The following is an 18,557-nucleotide window of genomic DNA, read 5'->3' as shown; positions in this document are numbered from 1 at the left end:
TACCTATGCGCCCTATATCCGACATAAGATGGCCTGTCTATCCGTTGATTACAAGAAACAATGCGCATAGGGGAACTCTATCTTCCCGAACCTGTCCCCCCAAGTATCCCTCTAAAATAATCGGGTAGGTCCCTTTCCCCAAAAAGGACAATGACGTGATTCTAAGCTTCTTCTCCATCGTTCGATTGCTTTGAAATGCGGAACGCAAGAGATGGATCAGATAAGCCAGACGGTACTACCTACTCTCCTAACATCTAACACTTATAAGGATATATAAATTAAAGCCCCGACGTCAAAGTTGAAGTGGAAGACGTCTCCATAGTTACCACCAGCTCATATCAAGTTCTCCCAATCTAAGCTCCTCTTCTCCCTTGAAGGACTCATCTTCGCACGCCTGCTCTTCATATACTCGTACCTAATTTCTATATATATCTTCATAGCTATAACATCTACCTAACACCCAGCACCCCTTCTTTTCATACGATAAAATATAAAATATAAAATACCATAAAGATAAAATAAAATAAAAACCATGGCCGTCACAGCCACAACCACCAGCACCGTGCCCCGCGGCCCCGTCACCGCCAAGATCAACTTCAACGAGCGCCCCGCCCCCGGCGTCGTCGCCTTCAACTACGTGGAGGCGCCGCCGGCGGGCCAGCCGCAGCGGAACCTGGGGATCGACACGCACGAGGTGACCATCGCGGACGTGCGCGGGCGGGAGGCCGAGTACACGCTGGACAAGGACGCCTTCCAGATCGTGCAGGGGCTGCCGCCGTCGGCCGAGGAGACGGGGTCCGGCTCCGGGTTCACGGACGACGCCTCCATCGCCGAGAGGTACTACCCGGAGGTGGAGAAGCTGCTGCTGGACAGCATCCCCGGCAGCCATAGGGTGTACATCTTCGACCACACGATCCGCCGCGCGGACCCGGCCGCGCCCCGCCGCGCCGTGCTCCTCGCGCACATCGACCAGACGCCGTACTCGGCGGAGAAGCGGGTGCGGCGGCACATGGGGGACGACGCGGAGGCGCTGCTCAAGGGGCGGTACCGCATCGTCAATGTCTGGCGCACCCTGAACGAGAACCCCGTCGAGGCCACGCCGCTCGCCTTCGCGTCCAGCTCCACCCTCGACGACGCGGACGTCATCCCCGTCGAGCACAGGTACAACACCGGGTACGTCGGCCAGACCGCCGCCATCGCCTACAACCCCAACCAGAAGTGGCACTACCTCAGCGGCATGACGGGCGACGAGCGCCTGCTGCTCGAGTGCTTCGATAGCGAGGGGACCAAGGAGAATTCCGGGGTGGCCGGTGGGCGGCTGCCGCACACTGCTTTCGAGGACCCTAGGACGAGGCCTGATGCGGAAGGGAGGGAGAGTATTGAGGTACGGGCACTAGTATTCGGACCTTAAAAAAGATGTAACAGGTGCAAAATAAATATTTCACAAGGTTACGGTTCACTTTACGTTAGGTAGACATTTAGGTTAGGTAGTTTGGTAGGGCATTTAATAATGGTATCGTTCAACATTACTTTTATGAAAAAGACCGCTATCTGTAGTGAAATCCAAATCTAATTCCCCCTCCCAACGCCTATTCGTGGGATGGTACCAATCCTATGCGATCCGGGATATGTCTAGTTGACATATATCCTATGCATGTGCGCCGCTTCTCCCGTAGGACTCCAGGATTTATCTAGCCTGAATGACGAAAAAAAATAAAAATAAAAAAAAAAAACCACCCTAATTTTTACGGGTATCCACCTCACATGATAACGCTGAGCCGTATGATCTCTGCCATGATACATGATAAAACGAAAATGAATCCAGAGGAGAAATCAAAAGGAACTCCTGCCCTTAGGCCTTCCGCTTGCCTCGTGCACTTCCCGATCGACTCATTGCAACACCTCCCAGGCTACTCTGTCTGCTCATCGGAATCCCCGATGCGGAATCCTTTCCCACGGCTGGAAAATCTCTAGCACTCCCGCCGTTCTCCTGCTCGGCGCCTGTGGCCTCGCCTCTCATAACGCTGTCCCGGATGCCCAACGATTCGGACATTTCATCCGTGAAAGTCCTCCGGGTTTGAGTATATGGTACGTACTTGCTACTTTGCAACGGCGCAGTCATAGACTCAAGTAATTTCCGACCACCGTTATCAACATCAAGGTTGGCGCCAACACCGTGCTTGATCTGATATGACTTGAACAGCTTCATCACCGCAAGATCTCTATCTCGGTCGCTTTCGTTCAAGGTAGGAGGTGTATTCGACTCGTCTCTTCTATAAGCCTTCGAGTACTGTGAATGAGTAAGAGGAGGAAGTTTAGGCTCTGAGCCAGACACCTTATCGAGATTTCCTGGGATATCGAAATTGGCCAAGGCTTCTATTCCAACTTGTTCATCGTAAAGATTCTGGGGTTGGCCTTGCCCACCTCGAGTACTTCGTGTGGTATGAGAGGGCTGCCGTTCCATAGCCACTGCAGCAGGTTCGTCGTCGTTGTCATTACCGTCTGCGACACTCTCGTCGGGAGTAACGATATTGCCATTCGTGTCTCGGCGTATCAGGAGATACTTGTGGGCTGCTAGGGCAGCAGCATTATAGGTCATAGCCAATTCTTTGTCGGTGAAAAGCTTATCAATGCTGTAGATTGGACCTGTCTCCTTGCGTAGGTTTCTGACCCTCTCACTCGACCAGAAAGGCGTAGTATTGGAACTGTCCAGGGCTCCTCTCTTGGGAGCTGGCGAACCCTCATCATCACCACCGTTTCGCTTTCTTTTTTTGCTATCTGAGTAACCGGGGAGCTCCTCCATCTCTCTCCGGAGTCGGGTATTTCGCTTTCCGTGGGTTCCGCCAGGGCTTGCGGGGTTGGTGAGGCTGTATTGGTTCGGGTGTAGAAGAAGAGCAGAACCGTCGGCAATATCTAGGGCTTCCTTTTCTTTGCCCAATCGGTACTTCTTAGAGGTGATTAGATTGATCAACCGATCTCTAAGAGTGTTCGAGAGAGTCTTATGTTCACGCCTGGCTAATTCGACTCTGTAGGCGTGAGTCCTCTGATGTTCACGAAGCTTTCTTTCGTATTCCATCTAGAAAACAAAAACTCGTAAGATTCTGGTCATAAGAATACCTTGGCAAGATTGTAGAGCATACCTTGTGGCTAGTTATTTCATAATCGCGGTGTTCAACAAGATCTTCTATCTGGTGAACCCATTCGGAAAATGTAGGGCCCGCCATTTCGAGCAGACTTCGCTTAGGGCTACCATTACTGGTAGAATTTGCAGCGTGTTGGGCATTCGTAGCTTGCTGTATTTCTCGGTACTCGCGATCAATTGCGTCCAAAGGTCGGTCAGCGTAGGGATCAACTCGGCCAACGAGGTTGACGTCGATCTGGATTTTATGAAGTTCGTCCCGGTAGTGTTTGTCTTTGTCACGACTGAACTTATCAGCCAAGACAGCTAGACGGTCATTAACGGTCTGTCGCCTCTTGTCGCGTTTGGACTGAGCAGGAGGAGACGATCGGGTGGTCTTGGTGGAAATAGCCGCCAAAGCTGACGACTGGATGGATTCGGTTGCGGCCATTCTGAACTAATCAGGCCAAGAATAGAAACCGGTAATAACTGTTTTTTTTGTAGAGTTGTAGAGTAGAAAGATAATGTAGATTGTAAGGTAAGAGCTTCAATCCTTGAAAGGGTAAATTGTAAGGAGTAGAAGGTCATATAAAGCAGATGATTGAATTGTATGAAAAGAGTCGTAATTCAAGGTGCGAAGGTGGTAAACCGCTTCAAGGTCAAGTTTTGCTGCGGTGTTGGGTAAACATGGGAAAGGTTTAAAAAAAAAAAAAAATTGGACGAGGTTGGAGGACAGATTTCAACTTATGACGAGAGACACGTAAGGCAGTAGTGGTTTAAAACCTAATCTGCGGTTAGGACAATTGTTGAATGTATGCGTGTCTTGTCAATTGTTTAATGGGTGCGAGGAAAAAAGGTTAAGTTAGGTACGGTAGGCAGGTCGACAACAGGATTGATCGATTAGATAGTCGCAAGCCGATTTATTTCACTTACACACCTGCTGTGTGACCCCTGCTCAAACCTCTCCGACTAGCGGAATCGGTAGGTACGGGGGTACATACCATACCTTCTGATAGGTACCAGGTACCTCCTATGCCGTCAGGTCTTACGTACTACCTTACCTTGTATGAGAGCACCTGAGCAGGTGACGCCTGACGGAGCTTGCAGATCAGTCCCACTTGCCAAACTAGGATAATCTCGAAATGTAAAGTTTAAAGTTATGAAAGTGTTATGAAAGTTAACTACTCCTTAGAAAGGTCCTAGGTAGTTTTCAAGAAAGGTTCCTCGGTCTTAGCACCATCGTTCTAGAAATCCGACAGCCTCAAAGCCTAACTTCCCAACCACCTATCATCCTTAGCAATACCAGAGATATTCGCCGGAGTTGCTATTACCACGAAGTGCTGTTTCACTGGCTGTTCTAGACCTCTTAATTCTCACTGAGGCAAATCGGCATACTGGCAGTTATACTCGAGCAGCTGCGTAATTTTACTTAGCTTTTCTTCTCTCTTCGTCATAAGCAAGGTGCCTAGGTAAACACTAACCTTTGACCGGTGTACCGCAAGAAAAGCCGCCAGCGAAAGCACTGTCAAGGCCAGAACTATCGCTCGCCGTAGTATGGGATTGTGTTGTAGGAGTTCGAAGAGGTAGTCTTCGCCGTAGCCGGACCTGGCTATGGCTGTAGGGTTTAAGAACGATTTTGACATGATGAGCTTTATTGATTATTTCTATGATTTTTAGAAAAATAGACATTGCCTCTGCAATTAAGCTATTGCAGAAGTTGATTTTATATTGGGCGGCGAATAGGGGTTAGAGAGGTTGGCGGAAAATTCCAAGGGATACAACATATTCGAAAAAGGCGTACCCGTAGTACAACCAGGTTGGCCACAGTCGAAATCGAGATTTAGATTATTGGTATGTTCAAAATCAACCACCTTCTGCTATTTTTCAAGTCATTAAGTACCTAATTTTACTTCACAGGTTGCTAGCGTTTACTTCTTGGATACCGATATAACCTGGGGCGACTATGAATCTGTTTCTCCGTATTGCTAGGAATAAACGAAGATATGAAGCACCTTGATTGCTGAACAGCTAAATGTTAAGCTACACTTTGTACAAAATTGATTTGTCGGCGTTGTCGACAAAAACGGGCTGAATTCTCAGATATATCATGTAGTTTATGAAGAAAGCTACCCTAGAGGATCAAGATTCAACACCACGGTCCAAATAAAGCCATGCGAGGTATGGAAACAGCACAGGATATGGCTGGATTCGTAACGCCTACCGTCTTGTGGTATGCATTGAAAATTTCGGTCCAGTCTTTAATGCTAACCTAATATTAAGGACTGACCACTAAGTAAAACCAGAAGCATCTGCTTCTCGCAAGCCTTTGGGAATATCCCATCCGTGCGCATTTGCTGCTCTGATGTACGCCTCTACCGCTTCAGAGATATTGTAGTCCATACTACGTCGGTCTTTAGTCTCTAAACGTGCTGGCCGAGAGTCCGTATTGCAGATAGCTAGGCGTACTTGCAGGAGGATACTTTCCATGCTGTTCGCTGGCGACCAGCCTGTGTTTGTCAGGAGCTCCATACACATGGCTCCTCCTGCCGTGACATGACCACCTCCACCGCTGGCGAATGGGAGGAAACGGGGGCGAACTACACGCACGAATGGCGGGGACATGGGGAATTCGCGGAGGAAGAGCATCTCTAGAACGATACTATTCAGGCCAGCCCTCTTCATATCCTGCGCTAGCGGGAGGTCGGAATCGAAGGAGTGCATCTCCACAATCCATTGGAACATATTGTTCATCTTTTCGAAGTCGATATACCAACCTAGTTTATGGAGAGGTGTTGTGGACTGTATCTTCTCTAGCTTCTTTATCTCATATCCGAGGGCCTTTTGGGCAATGCTAGTTGCGTAGGATGGAGGGGGTAGCTGCGGAAGAGTCGAGAAATCAAGCATCCCGGGACGGAAATCAGTCTCATATCCCTGGCCCTTTTGAGAATGACCTTCCTCATAAGAGAGAAATGCTATATCTTCTTCATCTTCGTCGCTACTGACCAGCTCGGTGTCACCGGCTTCTTCCCTATCATCTGCTAACAGCACCCGTGAAGTGCTGCGTCTATCCCGCGCTGAAGGAATCGCACACTCTGGAATGAATAATCTGCTATTCCGAGGGCCGATAATTGGCCATTTGGGATCTTGTACAAACTCAAGCATCCCAGCATGCGCCTTTTCGCCGGTAGTTGAGGGTTGAGAGCCGGAATTATCCGCTACTGCAGTTTGGACAAAAAGGTATCTGCACTGAGTCCAATGGCAGTATTGCACTACAAAGTGAGGAGCGTTGCTTTGGAACTCCTCGGGTAGATTGACCAGTTCGTTCAAGCTCATAACGGTCTGAACCTGCAGTGAGGAATTAGGCCAAAAGCTCCCCTAAGAGGTGGTCAGAATAGTCGTCATATGACACAAAGATCGAGGCAATAATACTTACACCTACTTGAGCATTCCCATCGGTGTAGGCCATACTCGTTTGAAAATTTCTAGCAAAATAGATTCCATCCCCAAAAGACCGACCATGGGCCGTGACTTTATAATCTAAACCCCGCCGAATAATGCTGTGCCAATTCTTAACGGGGCTCCCGTGCCAAGCAACGAGAGTCTTCTGGGGTTTATTGATGGTTTTCAGAACCTCGTTAAAGCGGGTTTCCTTCTCCACAGACCCTTGGGCGAATCTGAATTGAACCCAACCATCAACGCCGTAAATTTTGTCAGGAGGCGGGGCGGCGCGAGAACCCGTAGGGCATTCATCGTCTACTTGTACGATATATGACCTATTTGAAGCTATGATCCATCTTAGTAGGTCCAATGCTGCCCGTGACATTCTACTCCACCTGGATAGTTGTTGGTTGTTCATCAAATATCGCTTTATGTCTTCGACCGAAGGCAAGATGGAAAGTACAATTAGCAGAGAGAAAGCTTTGTCCTGTTCGCCACTGAGCTCGTCTAAATCTGCATCGCAAAATACGAGATGGCCCGATATAACACCTCCTACGTTCTGACAGACGTCCTCATCAACTAGGTTAAATCCCCCCGGTCTACGACTGGGTAATTTATGCCGTGCCATCACCTCCAGCGGTAACAAAGCTTCACGTGGTGCTGCTACGACACGTGCATGATGTAGCACAGTCATAGAAGTCTCGGTACTTCCAAGATCTGGGATTTGGGTCGAGATAACAACCCACTGTCCTTCTTTGAATGTTACGCCGGCCATTGCATCCGTGATTAAAGCAGTAGAACTGTCCCAGTTAAACATTACGTCCAAGGGATCTATAAGTTGTACCCCAGGGAAATTCACTAAACGGCGCGCCGCGTTCTCAGATATTTGTTTCTCATGAGTGAGAGGAGCTTGACTGGTATGTGTAGTGGCGTAGTTCCCCAGTATCTTCGGCACTTGTAAGTTCAACCCCGTGGGAAAATCCCGCATGAAGAGTTTTCCTGCCGACCATGAGGCATGTAGGCTAGTATAGCAGAGGCTAACTAGGAGGTCGACAACCTTAGGTTGGCTTCGTATCTCAAAATCTATGTTTGGGCCTAGACCTATGTTCATATACTGGTGAAGGCAGAGGGGATTGCTGCAGACGTATGGTCTCAGAGCTTCAAAGTTCCCCTTTACTCTGCGATGACATATAGTACAGTAGTCTGTACACCTAACCAGGCGACGCAAGGCAAACTGCATAGCAACGAGTGGGAGAGAGATCTCACCGTCATCCTGGATGTGATCGTTAGCGAGAATAGGAGGTAACTGGGCCTGACCAATCAATTCTTCTTCACCTCCCCCTACGGTCGAGGGTTTGTCTGCTGCGGGGTCGTTCGACCCCAAGGATGGATTTATGTCGTGTTGGTGTTTTATTTCTCTTGCCATGTCCCAGGAAATGCCTGGTTCCTTCCTCAACCTCAACAAGGATGCGAAATCAATGTTCATGAGCTCATCGATTGACTTGCTGACCAAAAATGTGTATAGTCCCAGATCCTGTGATACTTCTTTCGTAATATATGTGTTAGCGTCGGTTGTGAAAGCCGCCTGGGCCTGTTGATACGACGGCTTTTTCTTAGAACACTTTCTTAGACGGAACTTCACCATCGCAAGACCGGGCGGGCTCCGAAGCATGTCTTCAAAAGTAGTGTAATACAGGCCAGATTTGATGAGCAGAATGATGTAGTCCGAAGAACTAAGACCCCATGCTTCATAGGTCTCTTTAGAGAGACATAGTTTGGTCAGCCGGATAGAAACTGATATTATGCTCTCGAATACACCATCCTCAAGTCCACAAATCTTTCCCACGTGAAACCCGGCTTTAAGCACGGACTGAAGATCTCGCCGGATTCGTTGCAGAAGCAATGGTGTAAGTGACTCCTCCATATCTATTGGGAGCATAAAACGTGTACTGGTTACGTTTTCTGCGCCACCGCCGAAGAAGTTATCGTTAAGATCATCACCATATGCAAAGGGCATGTCATCGTCACTGCTGTTTAGTTCGAATGGTATATCATCTATCGTGTCAACGTCGTTACTTTCTTCCCCGGAGCCGCCATCGTCCAGGACAACCCGGAGCCTTCGAGAGATATTGCTAAGCATGTCCTGGACTTTTAGGCCTCTCGTCTCGAAGATAGATTCCTCTAGAATTTTGGCAACCGATGGGGGTATATTATCATTGGTGTATATGAGGAAAGTGTTTTCACTCGGATAACTTCGCAACTCTGATTTCTTTATTAGCTAGAAAGGGCATAGGGCGGACGCTTCAATTACTTTAGTGAGGAGCACGGGTGGGAGAACTAACCTTGTGGCTGAGCATGTATTTCAAAGCAAGTGGGATCAGGTAGGTTAGGATGGCTAAATATGAATGTGAATTCGTCATCGGCATCCCCTTTCTCGATTGTGGATATGTGATCATCGTCTTTTTCAGCTGCCGACTTCAAGTCGGCTTGAAATCTCAGTTGTCCCTTTGACGGAGGCATCACGTCTTCACCAAAGCTGCCAGGTAAAGTAATACCTGGTGGTGAGAGGATGACGTTAGGCTTTTGTAAGAAGTGTTAGTAAAATGTATCAACCCCTATTATCTTATAGCATATATCTAGAATGAAAATGATCATATATATTTCATTGTCTAATAAAGTATGCAGGAAAAGGGGGGTTAGGTGCTGCTACCTTGATGGGATTTTGCTAGAGTTTGCAGTGATGTTATGGGTTGTATGAATCCACGAAGCCCATGAAGTGAATGATTGGTGTCAGCATTAGATTTGCCGCCTCGCGTCTGTAATCCGGCTGCGTAAGAAACTAGAACGATACACGTTAGCAACAATATATCACTGGAAGATGCCTTTTGGGCAAATACGCACTGATCACATATATCTATGAAGATGTTTGGTGGGGATACTAGAGGAAGGATTATGAACTTGATGGAGTGTAGTAAGAAAAGGAGAAGGCGGCGGGAATATGTAAAGTGTGTAAAGCGCAAGGCACCAAAAATCTGTGAATGCATACACCGGGTTGCAAGTGTGAAGTAGATAGAAATTCAACTTTCTTAAGATATCTGCCGTACAACTTCGTTAGGCAACTACCTAAGGTGTGAAGGTAGGTAGCCTTATATCAACAGAATGGGGAAGCACGAACCTTTGACATAGCATACCTGTATGGCATAGTAGATGCGTTAAAGGTATGCCAGGCAACTGCAAGGATTCTACTGTGATCCGATAACCAATCAAACGTCTTGAGTAGATAAATATGGCAAGTGTCATGCTTCGAATAGTAATATATGACATAAGTAGCATGTCCCTTCCTATATATTTGGAGGTACCTATACGTGTTTTTCATTCATGTAACCTCAATGCAGGTACCCCTTACCCGACAATATGACTCAGCCCTACGCTGCGTGTAATGTATGGACCTCTAACAACTGCCAACTGGCTATCTCTTTATCGCAGGTCCGAACAGCAACCTTAGGTAGGTACCTACCTGGTTTAACAGTGTTAGAAGAGGATCAACATCGCCAGCACCAAAGACAGAGGCCTATACCCCTTCATCAAGCTCACCGAGGAGACCTTCCCTACCATCAACGCTACTACTGCTCCTATTCATCAGATCATCAACAGTGAAGACAGTTTAATTAATCTAGATAGTTGTAGATAAGAGTATTGAGATCTGAGAGTTTATAAAATACCTACCTAGGTTAGGTATATACGATGATGTTCCAGTTGTATGCAATAAAGCTAAGCGGTCCCTAGCTCACAATTTCGCATGCTTGGAAGTTACCTGTAGGTACCTAATACCCGGGCTAGCATTGGAACTACCTAGACTTTTAGGGAGCGGCAGGGTAGGTACCTTACCTCAACAGGTACGCAAGTTAAGGTACCTAGTGGGCATTCATATGTATTACGTAATACAAAAAGCAAAGGCACATGGGTACAATATATACATGCAGCTTCAAATCATACCTATATACCTACCTATGCTCATTGCTGGTTACCGCCGCAACAAGAAGCGAAACCTCTTAGCAAGGTTTGACTAAATTGAATCAAGGTCGAAGTTTGGCATTTCCTATGCATAATTTATAATAAAGAAATTCTACTACAATGTCCTGGGACTCTAAACCTGCCGTTAGACGGCGACAGAACAGCTCTGTGAGCTCTTCGCGATCATTACCGCACCATGCAAAACAACTGTCAAAGCTACCTCCTCTACAACCTAAATCTACTCATGTTACCGACCCGTTTCTCCGGAGTTTTCTCTCTCCATCGTTCGATCCGGTCGAATATCTCAACGCTTCGCTCCCAACACTCCAAACCACTACGGCCTCGTCCGCTACCCGAACGACCGACAATGCGGTCCCCTTAGCAGAATTATCTAGTCAAGCTCAGACGCAACTCTCCCAATTGAATGCCCATACGACGAGGTTAACTACTATCCTCACGCAATTAACCGATGACATATTACGAAGCGGGAGCCGTCTTGCGTACGAGGTTGAACTCCTGCGCGGCGAGACGCTAAGCTTATCGGAGGCATTATCCGATGGTCTACAAGACGAGATAGCAAGGTTTATTCCAAAAGATATACAAGAGCAACCCGAGACCAAGGAAAAGAGAGCTAGTACAGCTATCGAGAGGCCACCGACAGACACGGTAGCTCCTGGAAGCCTAGAATCCATTCCGCAAAATAGTACTGGCGTAGACCCGCCATATATAAGTCAATTACAAACCTTGACGTTAGTTCGGTCGCGACTGGACACTGTGGTTAAGACGTTTGGCGAAGCCATGGAGTTTGTGTTCCCGCCTTCTGCACTTTCTGTCAGCTCGTCATTCCTCTCCGTTTCCGCACCAGAGCCAGGTGTAGAAGCGCACAGCACAGAAGAGAAAGGACAACAAGTGCTCAAGCAGCTCAGGGAGGAGATATCAGGTTATCTCACAAAAAGTGCAGATCCTATTGAGGGAATAGAGAAAGCGGCACGCCGCATAGAAGAGCTGAAAGAGTTAACAAAGGTATGGAAAGGAACAGCAGAAGAAAAAGGAAGAACGAAGTTCATTGAGGGTTTGGCCAAAATGGTTGAGGATCGACATAAGGAGTTACTGAGAGAGGTGGAACAAAACAGCCGCCGTGATGGTAAGGTAGACTTAGATGGTAGTTCTAAGAAAGCTGCTGCTGCTACTGCTGCTGCTAGCTCTGACGGAGGTGGCACGGAGAACAAACCCCTGTATGGAATAATGAGCCAGTTACAGAGACTCCGGGCAGGCCTACAATGATTTACCAGGTCAAAGTCTCAGGTGTGTAGTGTCCAGTTGTGATCTGAACTATGTGTATGTGTGTGTGTAGATAGCCGAACTTGCGTACCACTATTTTTAATTCTGCTTGTAGGCTCTTTACGACTTTGGATTAGCATGTTAACGTCCTTCCCCTGTCTTCAACGCCACACAATTCTCCGTAGTGGTGTTCACTAGAATAGACCTCACTTGCTCATCTACAATCTAGTTGACACAAACAAGCAGATCTATCCTACATCTATATAACGATGCCTCTGTGCACGGCCATGTTGTTGAGGAAATGTGCGATAATGGTGTGGTTGAGTGTATTGCTAGAGCACAAGTGTGCTTTCACTTGGCTTGGCTCGCGCCAAACTGTGGTTCAGACAATACAGCACATTTGTGTTATAAATATACCTCCCCAGGTAAACCCACGGTGATGTGCTTTTATATCATCGCGTAATCCTCAAGTTAGGAAAATCTTTCAATTCAAAATTTTGAACGGAACACAGCTGTGCTGAGTATACACTTATAGCCCAGCCTTTGCTTAGATCTAACTTCCCAACTTACTAGTAATATGTTGTCAGCAGTTGTGCTCATTGCTAAAAAGTTAACAAATGTATATAAAAAAAAAAAAAAAAAAAAAAAAAAAAAAAAAAAAAATAGGAAGAATACGATCGTTACCAGGTAGGTATATATATGAAAGGGCGGTGAAGGATGATGGAAGTAGCTCGACCAAACAATGTTAGAAGACATGACCTGAATACGCTATTGAATCTTCTTTACGACCACCCTCTATGTCTACATCCACGAGATCTGACTTTTCGGCTATTGTGTCCGATGATGGAAGGTATGTCATGCCGCAATTTGAAATGCGTAACATGAATGCTAAGTTTGAATGTGGTTGGATAGTACGTCTCACGCTCTACATCCGTCGTATTGCTTGGACGCGTATCTACTGAGCCCACCTACGTCTGCGACTGAACGGATTGTTGCCAACCAGACGAAAGCAATTAGGGCAGCCCGTGCCGAGATGAAAGCTGCACTTCGGTCATGGGAATACGATTTCGATAAGTTACAGGATTCAGGGGTTATAGAGCAAGGAGAGAGGGCGAGTAAAGTGCATATACGTTCTTCAACTCAAAAATAGAGGATTGGCTATGATGAATTACATCCCAATGGATTTTATAAATGTTGAATCTAGACGGTTTCAATTAAAAGCTTAAAGAAAAGATAAATATCCACTCTATAGTGGGGAATATGCCCAACTTACAACCTTGGAAGTTACTTGTAACCATGTAACTACCTAGGTAGGTACCTAAGGTAGGTACTAAGAGGAGCTACCTGACCTTAGCTTTCCAGAAGAAAATCTAGGACCCCACGTACATTTATTCAATATAATTTGACTTACATCTCACAACGCGAGAAGGAACACAAAAGGTCAACCCAATAATTCATTCAAATTATTGATTATATTATCTGAGGCGAGAGTGTGATCAGATCCTGAAGTCTGGAGACTCACCGAGACTTCCACAATGAAAATCCTAGAAGCACAATCCGCTGTGTTGACCAACGTCGAGGTTTACACATTTCTGGCTAACCAAGCAAAGCAATATGACGACCAGAAGCGCAAGGGACCAGCGAACTTAGAAACGATACGTAAAGAGGTAAATCTTAGATTTAATTTCAATATAACCCGTTCAATTTATTTTGACAACTGGATATAGGTATTGCAATATTTCGAGAGCCCGCCAGGTCCTCTGAGTCAGAAGCCGCTGCCATTTGATTCGGCAGCTATCCCCGAGTTGGTTAAGAGACTGCGCCTGTACCAGATCACCAAAGGAGAATGTATCATGCTCTTCAATATCCGTCCTACTAACGTTCCTGTCCTCAATACCGTCATAGAAGACATGGAAGACCGCTTCACTGGCGACGAGCAGCAGGAGATTCTCGACATAGTCACCGAAGTCCTTGGGCAGTTTCCCCAGGAGCCCGAGGAAGGTGACCAAGGAGATGGCGTTATGGAAACCACTGAGAATGGGCAATGAGAACAGTTAACTTCAAAAAAGGACTCTTGACCCAGTCCGTGTCCCGAGTTTCAGGGGGTCATTATCAACGCTTATAGCACTAGACAACCCCCTTCGCTTTGCCCACCACTAGCAACAGTCATCTTTACCGCGGTATTGCAGATCTCTTCAAACGCCAGCTTCAGAAGCTCGCCCGTGACAGCCGAGCACTCGACATACTTGTCCACTCTCATCTCCTGAGACACCTTATATCCTTCCTGGGGATATATGATGCCATTAGGATCGGTTTCGGATCTTAAGTCTCTCTTAAGACCTAGGACAATTACGGGGAGGCAGTCGCTGGTTTGGAAGTTGGCCTGGACCTGCTTGATCCACTGGAAATGCAAGATCAGATATCTTATACGAGAATCTTGGGATGGGGAGGACTTTACTTTACTTACGACTCTTTGCATATTGATGAGACTCAGTCTTTGGCTGATATCATAGCAAATCAAGACCAAATCTGGTTCGAGCAGCCGCCAGTCTTCTGGACTGGAAGTATCATAGAATTCAAGACGATATCCACGCCTTCGATTTCGTATTTCGAAAATGAAGGGCTGGTCTATATCTCGTAATAAAGTAATAGGGGCATGGCCCTCAAGACTACTACTTCCTCCACTAATTCGCCTGGGTCACGCATTAGCACGGACTTGTAACCGTCAGTGATTTCAAAGATAATGAATTCTACTCACGATAAAAACGTCGTTTTCCCTACTTTTTCATCTCCAAGTAGGAGTATTTTTATTGGGGCGTCTTCCATTAATGTAATTTCAATTTGGGATATCTGTAAACTTCATAATCTGAACCTAGAGCCGAACGAAGTGTTGAACTTGATGTAGATGAGAGGTAACCTTGGAAGCTGCCCCAATTTATTGCGCTTAGTCTCTTTTACAGCAGTCTTCAAGGGCCTTTAAGGAAACTCTACTATCGATAAGACCTTATAGAGAGCATTTTTGACTCATTTCTATTAGGTTTAGGTACTGCTGTACCTACAACAGTACCTACCTCAATCATATTCGATATTTGACATAGAGCCTCTCCAAAAAATACCCCGACTTAAAAAAAAAAAAAAAAAGTCATTTGTATATTTTTCTGACGTGGGGTGGATGAGACCCTTCACCCGCGGGTGTTATAACCAGCGCCTGCAAGCATCTCTAAGATCGGTTTTCTTCACGGCTCGTCTGGAGCGTCAATGCAGATTTTCTACGAAACTTGCTAAAGTGAAATATAGGATGGACGAAAGAGATCCTACCTATAACAAGTGGACTAAAGATGCGCTTATAAGGCGCATCCAATACCTGGAGGCAAACCTCCGTGACGGCGGGCATAAGTCAGAGCCTGCCCAGGGGTCTACCACAGCTACATCCGCAGACGGGGATGCGGCCAACCCGCCAAAAAAGAAGAAAGTACCTGGCAAGATCGACCCGTCAAAATATGCGACGCGGCTCGTGGCCTTTAAGTTGGCGTATCTGGGTAAGCGATATGGAGGCTTCGAGTATGCGGCACATGCCAACCAGCCAACTATCGAGGAGGAGCTCTGGAAGGCTTTCGTCAAGACGTGTTTGATCTTCCCCGAGAAGCCTGACGAAGTCAACTGGGACTCCATTGAGTATTCGAAGTGCGGACGTACGGATCGTGGCGTTAGCGCCTTCGGTCAGGTCATCGCTGTTCGAGTTAGGAGTAACAGACCTCTCCCTAAAGAGGAGCAACCAGCAGAAGCTAGTCAAGGAGATGAAAATATCGAGGTAGCAGCAGAACCGGGCGTTGAAGCCGATGAGGTGGAGGAGAAGCGGGAGTTTGATGACTTCACAGACGAGATCCAGTACTGCAGGCTTCTGAACAGGATCTTACCCCCTGATATCAGGATGCTTGCCTGGTGTCCCACCACACCGGAAGATTTTTCTGCAAGGCACGACTGTTGCGAAAGGCAGTATAGATATTTCTTCACGCAGCCGGCATTCGCACCGATACCGCAGAGCCTCGAGAACCCAGCCAACACCTCTCAAAAGTTGAAAGCTGGTTGGCTCGACATCGAGGCTATGCGGAAAGCAGCTAAGAAGTTCGAGGGCCTTCATGATTTCAGAAACTTTTCCAAAATCGATCCGAGCAAAATTAACGTAAAATTTCAACGAAGGATATTCGAAAGTGACATAGTAGAGGTGAAGGACGCCGGGGCCGCTCTGCCGTTCTTGGATAGCGAGGAGTATAGACCTGCAGGCCTGGACTTGCAGGAGAAGTTACCCAAGGTGTACTACTTCCATGTGCGAGGGACCGCATTCCTATGGCATCAAATACGATGCATGGCAGCAATTGTCTTCTCGGTGGGCCAGCGTTTAGAAGACCCCTCGATAGTAGACAAACTGCTGGATTTCGAGGCCGAACCACGAAGACCCAATTACCAACTTGCGGATGATGTGCCCCTGGTGTTATGGGACTGCAAGTTTCCTAGACCGGAGAAGCCCGAGAACGCTCTTAAATGGGTGTACGTTGGAGAGGATAACCCCCTGAACCAACACGGCTCACACGGTCTTATGAGTTCCATGTGGGAATACTGGCGAGAGCGGAAATTGGACGAGCTCCTTGCGGGCCAGCTGCTGAACGTGATCTCCTCTCAGGCGGATATCAGCCTCCGCAAGGATTCGAAGGCGCCGTTACACGTCCCGGCTACGGTAAAAGCGTTCGAGGGCGGAAATAAGGAGCGTTTAGCGGGTAGATACCAACCTGTCTTGCAGAAGCCGAGGGGAGGATCGGCGGAGGAAGTGTTTGACAGGGAGGCTAGGAGAAAGGGCTACGCAAACGCGGCGGAGTGGAGAGAAGTACTCCTAAAGAAGAAGCAGGAAGCAGGTGCAGATGATCTAGAGGAGGGAACTGAATAGAAGGTGTACCTTATATTTAAAAAGAAAAGGGCGAGAGGCATGATATAAAATATCGCTATATTGGAGAGAACTAAGCTACGCAACGCTCTCGGGGTATCATATTCCATAAGTCAAAAACTTCATTCCCATCACAAACCATACGCCAAGCAAGAATAAAAAACCGTTCTAAACCAGTATATACGAGCTCCTAAGTCTCCATTCTCGTCTACGACACAGCAGCGACAACTCGAGCGGAGGCGGCGCAGCACTTTCCTAGGCCGCGCCGTCGGTGTCCTCGTTATGTAGTCTCATCCGCTCCGGTCCTCCGGCGTCCTTGTCGTCCTCGCCGTCCCGGCCGTAGAGACACCCCCTCGCGCCCTTCCAGACCTTCTCGACGACGCGGGGCCTCGGGAGCAGGCGGGGGAAGACGACGACGAGGTGCTCCTCGGCCTCGACGGCGACCACCAGGTAGTGGCGGACCTCGAAGGCGCGGAAGGCCTCGTTGATCAGGACGTCGCGGATCTTCTCGGTGGGGATGAAGCGCGTCTGCAGCGGCGAGAACACCGTGCCGCCCGTCGAGCTCGTCTGCACGCCCAGCCCGCGGAGCACCAGCAGCCGCTCCTCCGCGCCGATGCGCCGCGAGAGGAGGTACAGCGCCGCGAGCGAGCTGGGGAGTAGGACCCAGGGGGGCGCGGAGGTCGCGAGGTTGGAGAGGAGGGAGCCGGGGCGCGAGGAGAGGAGCATGTGCAGGATCTGCTGGACGAAGGCGAGGGAGAAGATGGGCGTGGTGGCGAGGATATCGGCAGGGCTAAGTGAGGAGATGGAGGAGGCGGCGGTAACGGCAACGGCAGCAGCTGATGCGGAAGAGTTGGACTGTAGATCCGCTGCTAACGGTTTCGTTGACGATAGTAGCAGGGGCTGGAGGGGCGTTGTCGAGTAGTACGAGCTCTGGGCGGCGTACATCATGAGCAGGACGGCGAGAGCGAGTAACAGACGCACGAAGTACACGGCGCCGAGGGCGAGGCGTACCGGTAGGGTCTGCGGCGGGAGGGTCGACACGATGAACTCGGCTGTTGTGGGGGACGGGCGCCGGATGCGCAGGTAAGGCGCTGTAGTCAACATTGTGTCGAGCTGGACCAGCGAAGAGGTGGCTAGCTTATGTATCTAGGACCTAAGTATGAGGTATACATGCATGTGGACTCTGCAAATGATGTGATTTGAGCTTTTGAAATATCCCGAGGTTTCAGGTACTGCTGGTCCTTATCGAAGCTTCCAAAAGACCCAAGGTAACAGTTATCGGAAGACTTCAAGTGCTGAAATCCCATTAAAGGGAATAAATGCAATTGTCGCATAAGGACCGTTATCGCTAAAAGCGTATACAAAGTTCCGAAGTTTATGCCGTACAGCCCCACATAGCCCCGCGCCTAGCACTACGGGTATATAGTGCCTAATTTGAACAAGATTTTCTGACTGTAATGGTCTATTTGGTTAGAAGGCGCTTAAAATTCTCGTATTGCTAATCCCAATCCCATAAGAACCCCTGGGTCGCGCCCACTGCAAATGCTGCGGTGACCAACCATCCACTCGGGTAACCAGTGATGTTTAGTTGGTCCTATGAAATGGAGGGTATACTTCAGGGAGGTTTCACTCTGCAGAGCATCTCCCCCGTCGCATGGTGTGGTGGATAGCGTTTGACCCGGGGACTTGGGCTAGTGGTACGAGATGGAGATTGTCAACTCCGTTATTCTTTTTTTTTTTTTAATCTTCTTGCACATCAATAACTCC

The 18,557-nt window shown here is 47.9% G+C and overlaps 10 protein-coding genes across 10 annotated transcripts; 5 read left to right on the top strand and 5 right to left on the bottom strand.

The window, feature by feature from the left end:
* The first annotated feature begins 162 nt into the window (after positions 1 to 162).
* F4812DRAFT_174284 (uncharacterized protein) lies at positions 163 to 1,632 on the top strand. The gene is made up of 2 exons (XM_047929982.1): positions 163 to 232; positions 441 to 1,632. The coding sequence occupies exon 2, from the start codon at positions 533 to 535 to the stop codon at positions 1,409 to 1,411; it is 879 nt and encodes a 292-aa protein (XP_047793646.1). The 5' UTR covers positions 163 to 232; positions 441 to 532; the 3' UTR covers positions 1,412 to 1,632.
* On the bottom strand, positions 1,632 to 4,000 carry F4812DRAFT_174279 (Sds3-like-domain-containing protein). The gene is made up of 2 exons (XM_047929981.1): positions 3,141 to 4,000; positions 1,632 to 3,076 (listed from the first exon to the last, which is right to left on the bottom strand). The coding sequence occupies exons 1-2, from the start codon at positions 3,567 to 3,569 to the stop codon at positions 1,853 to 1,855; spliced, it is 1,653 nt and encodes a 550-aa protein (XP_047793645.1). The 5' UTR covers positions 3,570 to 4,000; the 3' UTR covers positions 1,632 to 1,852.
* A 491-nt stretch (positions 4,001 to 4,491) lies between these two features.
* On the bottom strand, positions 4,492 to 4,761 carry F4812DRAFT_455441 (uncharacterized protein; the record flags this gene model as incomplete). Its single annotated transcript, XM_047936823.1, has 2 exons — positions 4,492 to 4,533; positions 4,600 to 4,761. The coding sequence occupies 2 exons, from the start codon at positions 4,759 to 4,761 to the stop codon at positions 4,492 to 4,494; spliced, it is 204 nt and encodes a 67-aa protein (XP_047793644.1).
* A 239-nt stretch (positions 4,762 to 5,000) lies between these two features.
* F4812DRAFT_174264 (uncharacterized protein) lies at positions 5,001 to 9,724 on the bottom strand. The gene is made up of 5 exons (XM_047929980.1): positions 9,458 to 9,724; positions 9,267 to 9,395; positions 8,899 to 9,136; positions 6,552 to 8,818; positions 5,001 to 6,493 (listed from the first exon to the last, which is right to left on the bottom strand). Exons 3-5 carry the CDS (start codon positions 9,074 to 9,076, stop codon positions 5,408 to 5,410), a joined length of 3,531 nt encoding a protein of 1,176 aa, XP_047793643.1. The 5' UTR covers positions 9,077 to 9,136; positions 9,267 to 9,395; positions 9,458 to 9,724; the 3' UTR covers positions 5,001 to 5,407.
* An 835-nt stretch (positions 9,725 to 10,559) lies between these two features.
* Positions 10,560 to 12,467, top strand: F4812DRAFT_413588 (uncharacterized protein). The gene has a single exon (XM_047932802.1). It carries the CDS (start codon positions 10,691 to 10,693, stop codon positions 11,852 to 11,854), a length of 1,164 nt encoding a protein of 387 aa, XP_047793642.1. The 5' UTR covers positions 10,560 to 10,690; the 3' UTR covers positions 11,855 to 12,467.
* Positions 12,468 to 12,476: 9 nt separating this feature from the next.
* F4812DRAFT_413586 (uncharacterized protein) lies at positions 12,477 to 13,228 on the top strand. The gene is made up of 2 exons (XM_047932801.1): positions 12,477 to 12,701; positions 12,764 to 13,228. Exons 1-2 carry the CDS (start codon positions 12,649 to 12,651, stop codon positions 12,999 to 13,001), a joined length of 291 nt encoding a protein of 96 aa, XP_047793641.1. The 5' UTR covers positions 12,477 to 12,648; the 3' UTR covers positions 13,002 to 13,228.
* On the top strand, positions 13,078 to 13,935 carry F4812DRAFT_174202 (HRDC-like protein). Its single transcript, XM_047929979.1, has 2 exons — positions 13,078 to 13,518; positions 13,579 to 13,935. The coding sequence occupies exons 1-2, from the start codon at positions 13,387 to 13,389 to the stop codon at positions 13,897 to 13,899; spliced, it is 453 nt and encodes a 150-aa protein (XP_047793640.1). The 5' UTR covers positions 13,078 to 13,386; the 3' UTR covers positions 13,900 to 13,935.
* Positions 13,890 to 14,896, bottom strand: F4812DRAFT_174197 (P-loop containing nucleoside triphosphate hydrolase protein). Its single transcript, XM_047929978.1, has 2 exons — positions 14,610 to 14,896; positions 13,890 to 14,544 (listed from the first exon to the last, which is right to left on the bottom strand). Exons 1-2 carry the CDS (start codon positions 14,675 to 14,677, stop codon positions 13,971 to 13,973), a joined length of 642 nt encoding a protein of 213 aa, XP_047793639.1. The 5' UTR covers positions 14,678 to 14,896; the 3' UTR covers positions 13,890 to 13,970.
* Positions 14,897 to 15,149: 253 nt separating this feature from the next.
* F4812DRAFT_455435 (pseudouridine synthase) lies at positions 15,150 to 16,793 on the top strand (the record flags this gene model as incomplete). Its single annotated transcript, XM_047936822.1, has 1 exon — positions 15,150 to 16,793. One exon carries the CDS (start codon positions 15,150 to 15,152, stop codon positions 16,791 to 16,793), a length of 1,644 nt encoding a protein of 547 aa, XP_047793638.1.
* Positions 16,794 to 16,919: 126 nt separating this feature from the next.
* Positions 16,920 to 18,096, bottom strand: F4812DRAFT_174189 (GPI-GlcNAc transferase complex, PIG-H component-domain-containing protein). The gene has a single exon (XM_047929977.1). It carries the CDS (start codon positions 17,892 to 17,894, stop codon positions 17,046 to 17,048), a length of 849 nt encoding a protein of 282 aa, XP_047793637.1. The 5' UTR covers positions 17,895 to 18,096; the 3' UTR covers positions 16,920 to 17,045.
* Positions 18,097 to 18,557: the final 461 nt, after the last annotated feature.

Source organism: Daldinia caldariorum (genome assembly GCF_022478825.1).
Source record: "Daldinia caldariorum strain CBS 122874 unplaced genomic scaffold F4812scaffold_2, whole genome shotgun sequence".
NCBI lineage: Eukaryota > Fungi > Ascomycota > Sordariomycetes > Xylariales > Hypoxylaceae > Daldinia > Daldinia caldariorum.
The sequence above is the reverse complement of the archived record's forward strand: the minus strand, read 5'-3'. Positions and strand labels throughout refer to the sequence as shown.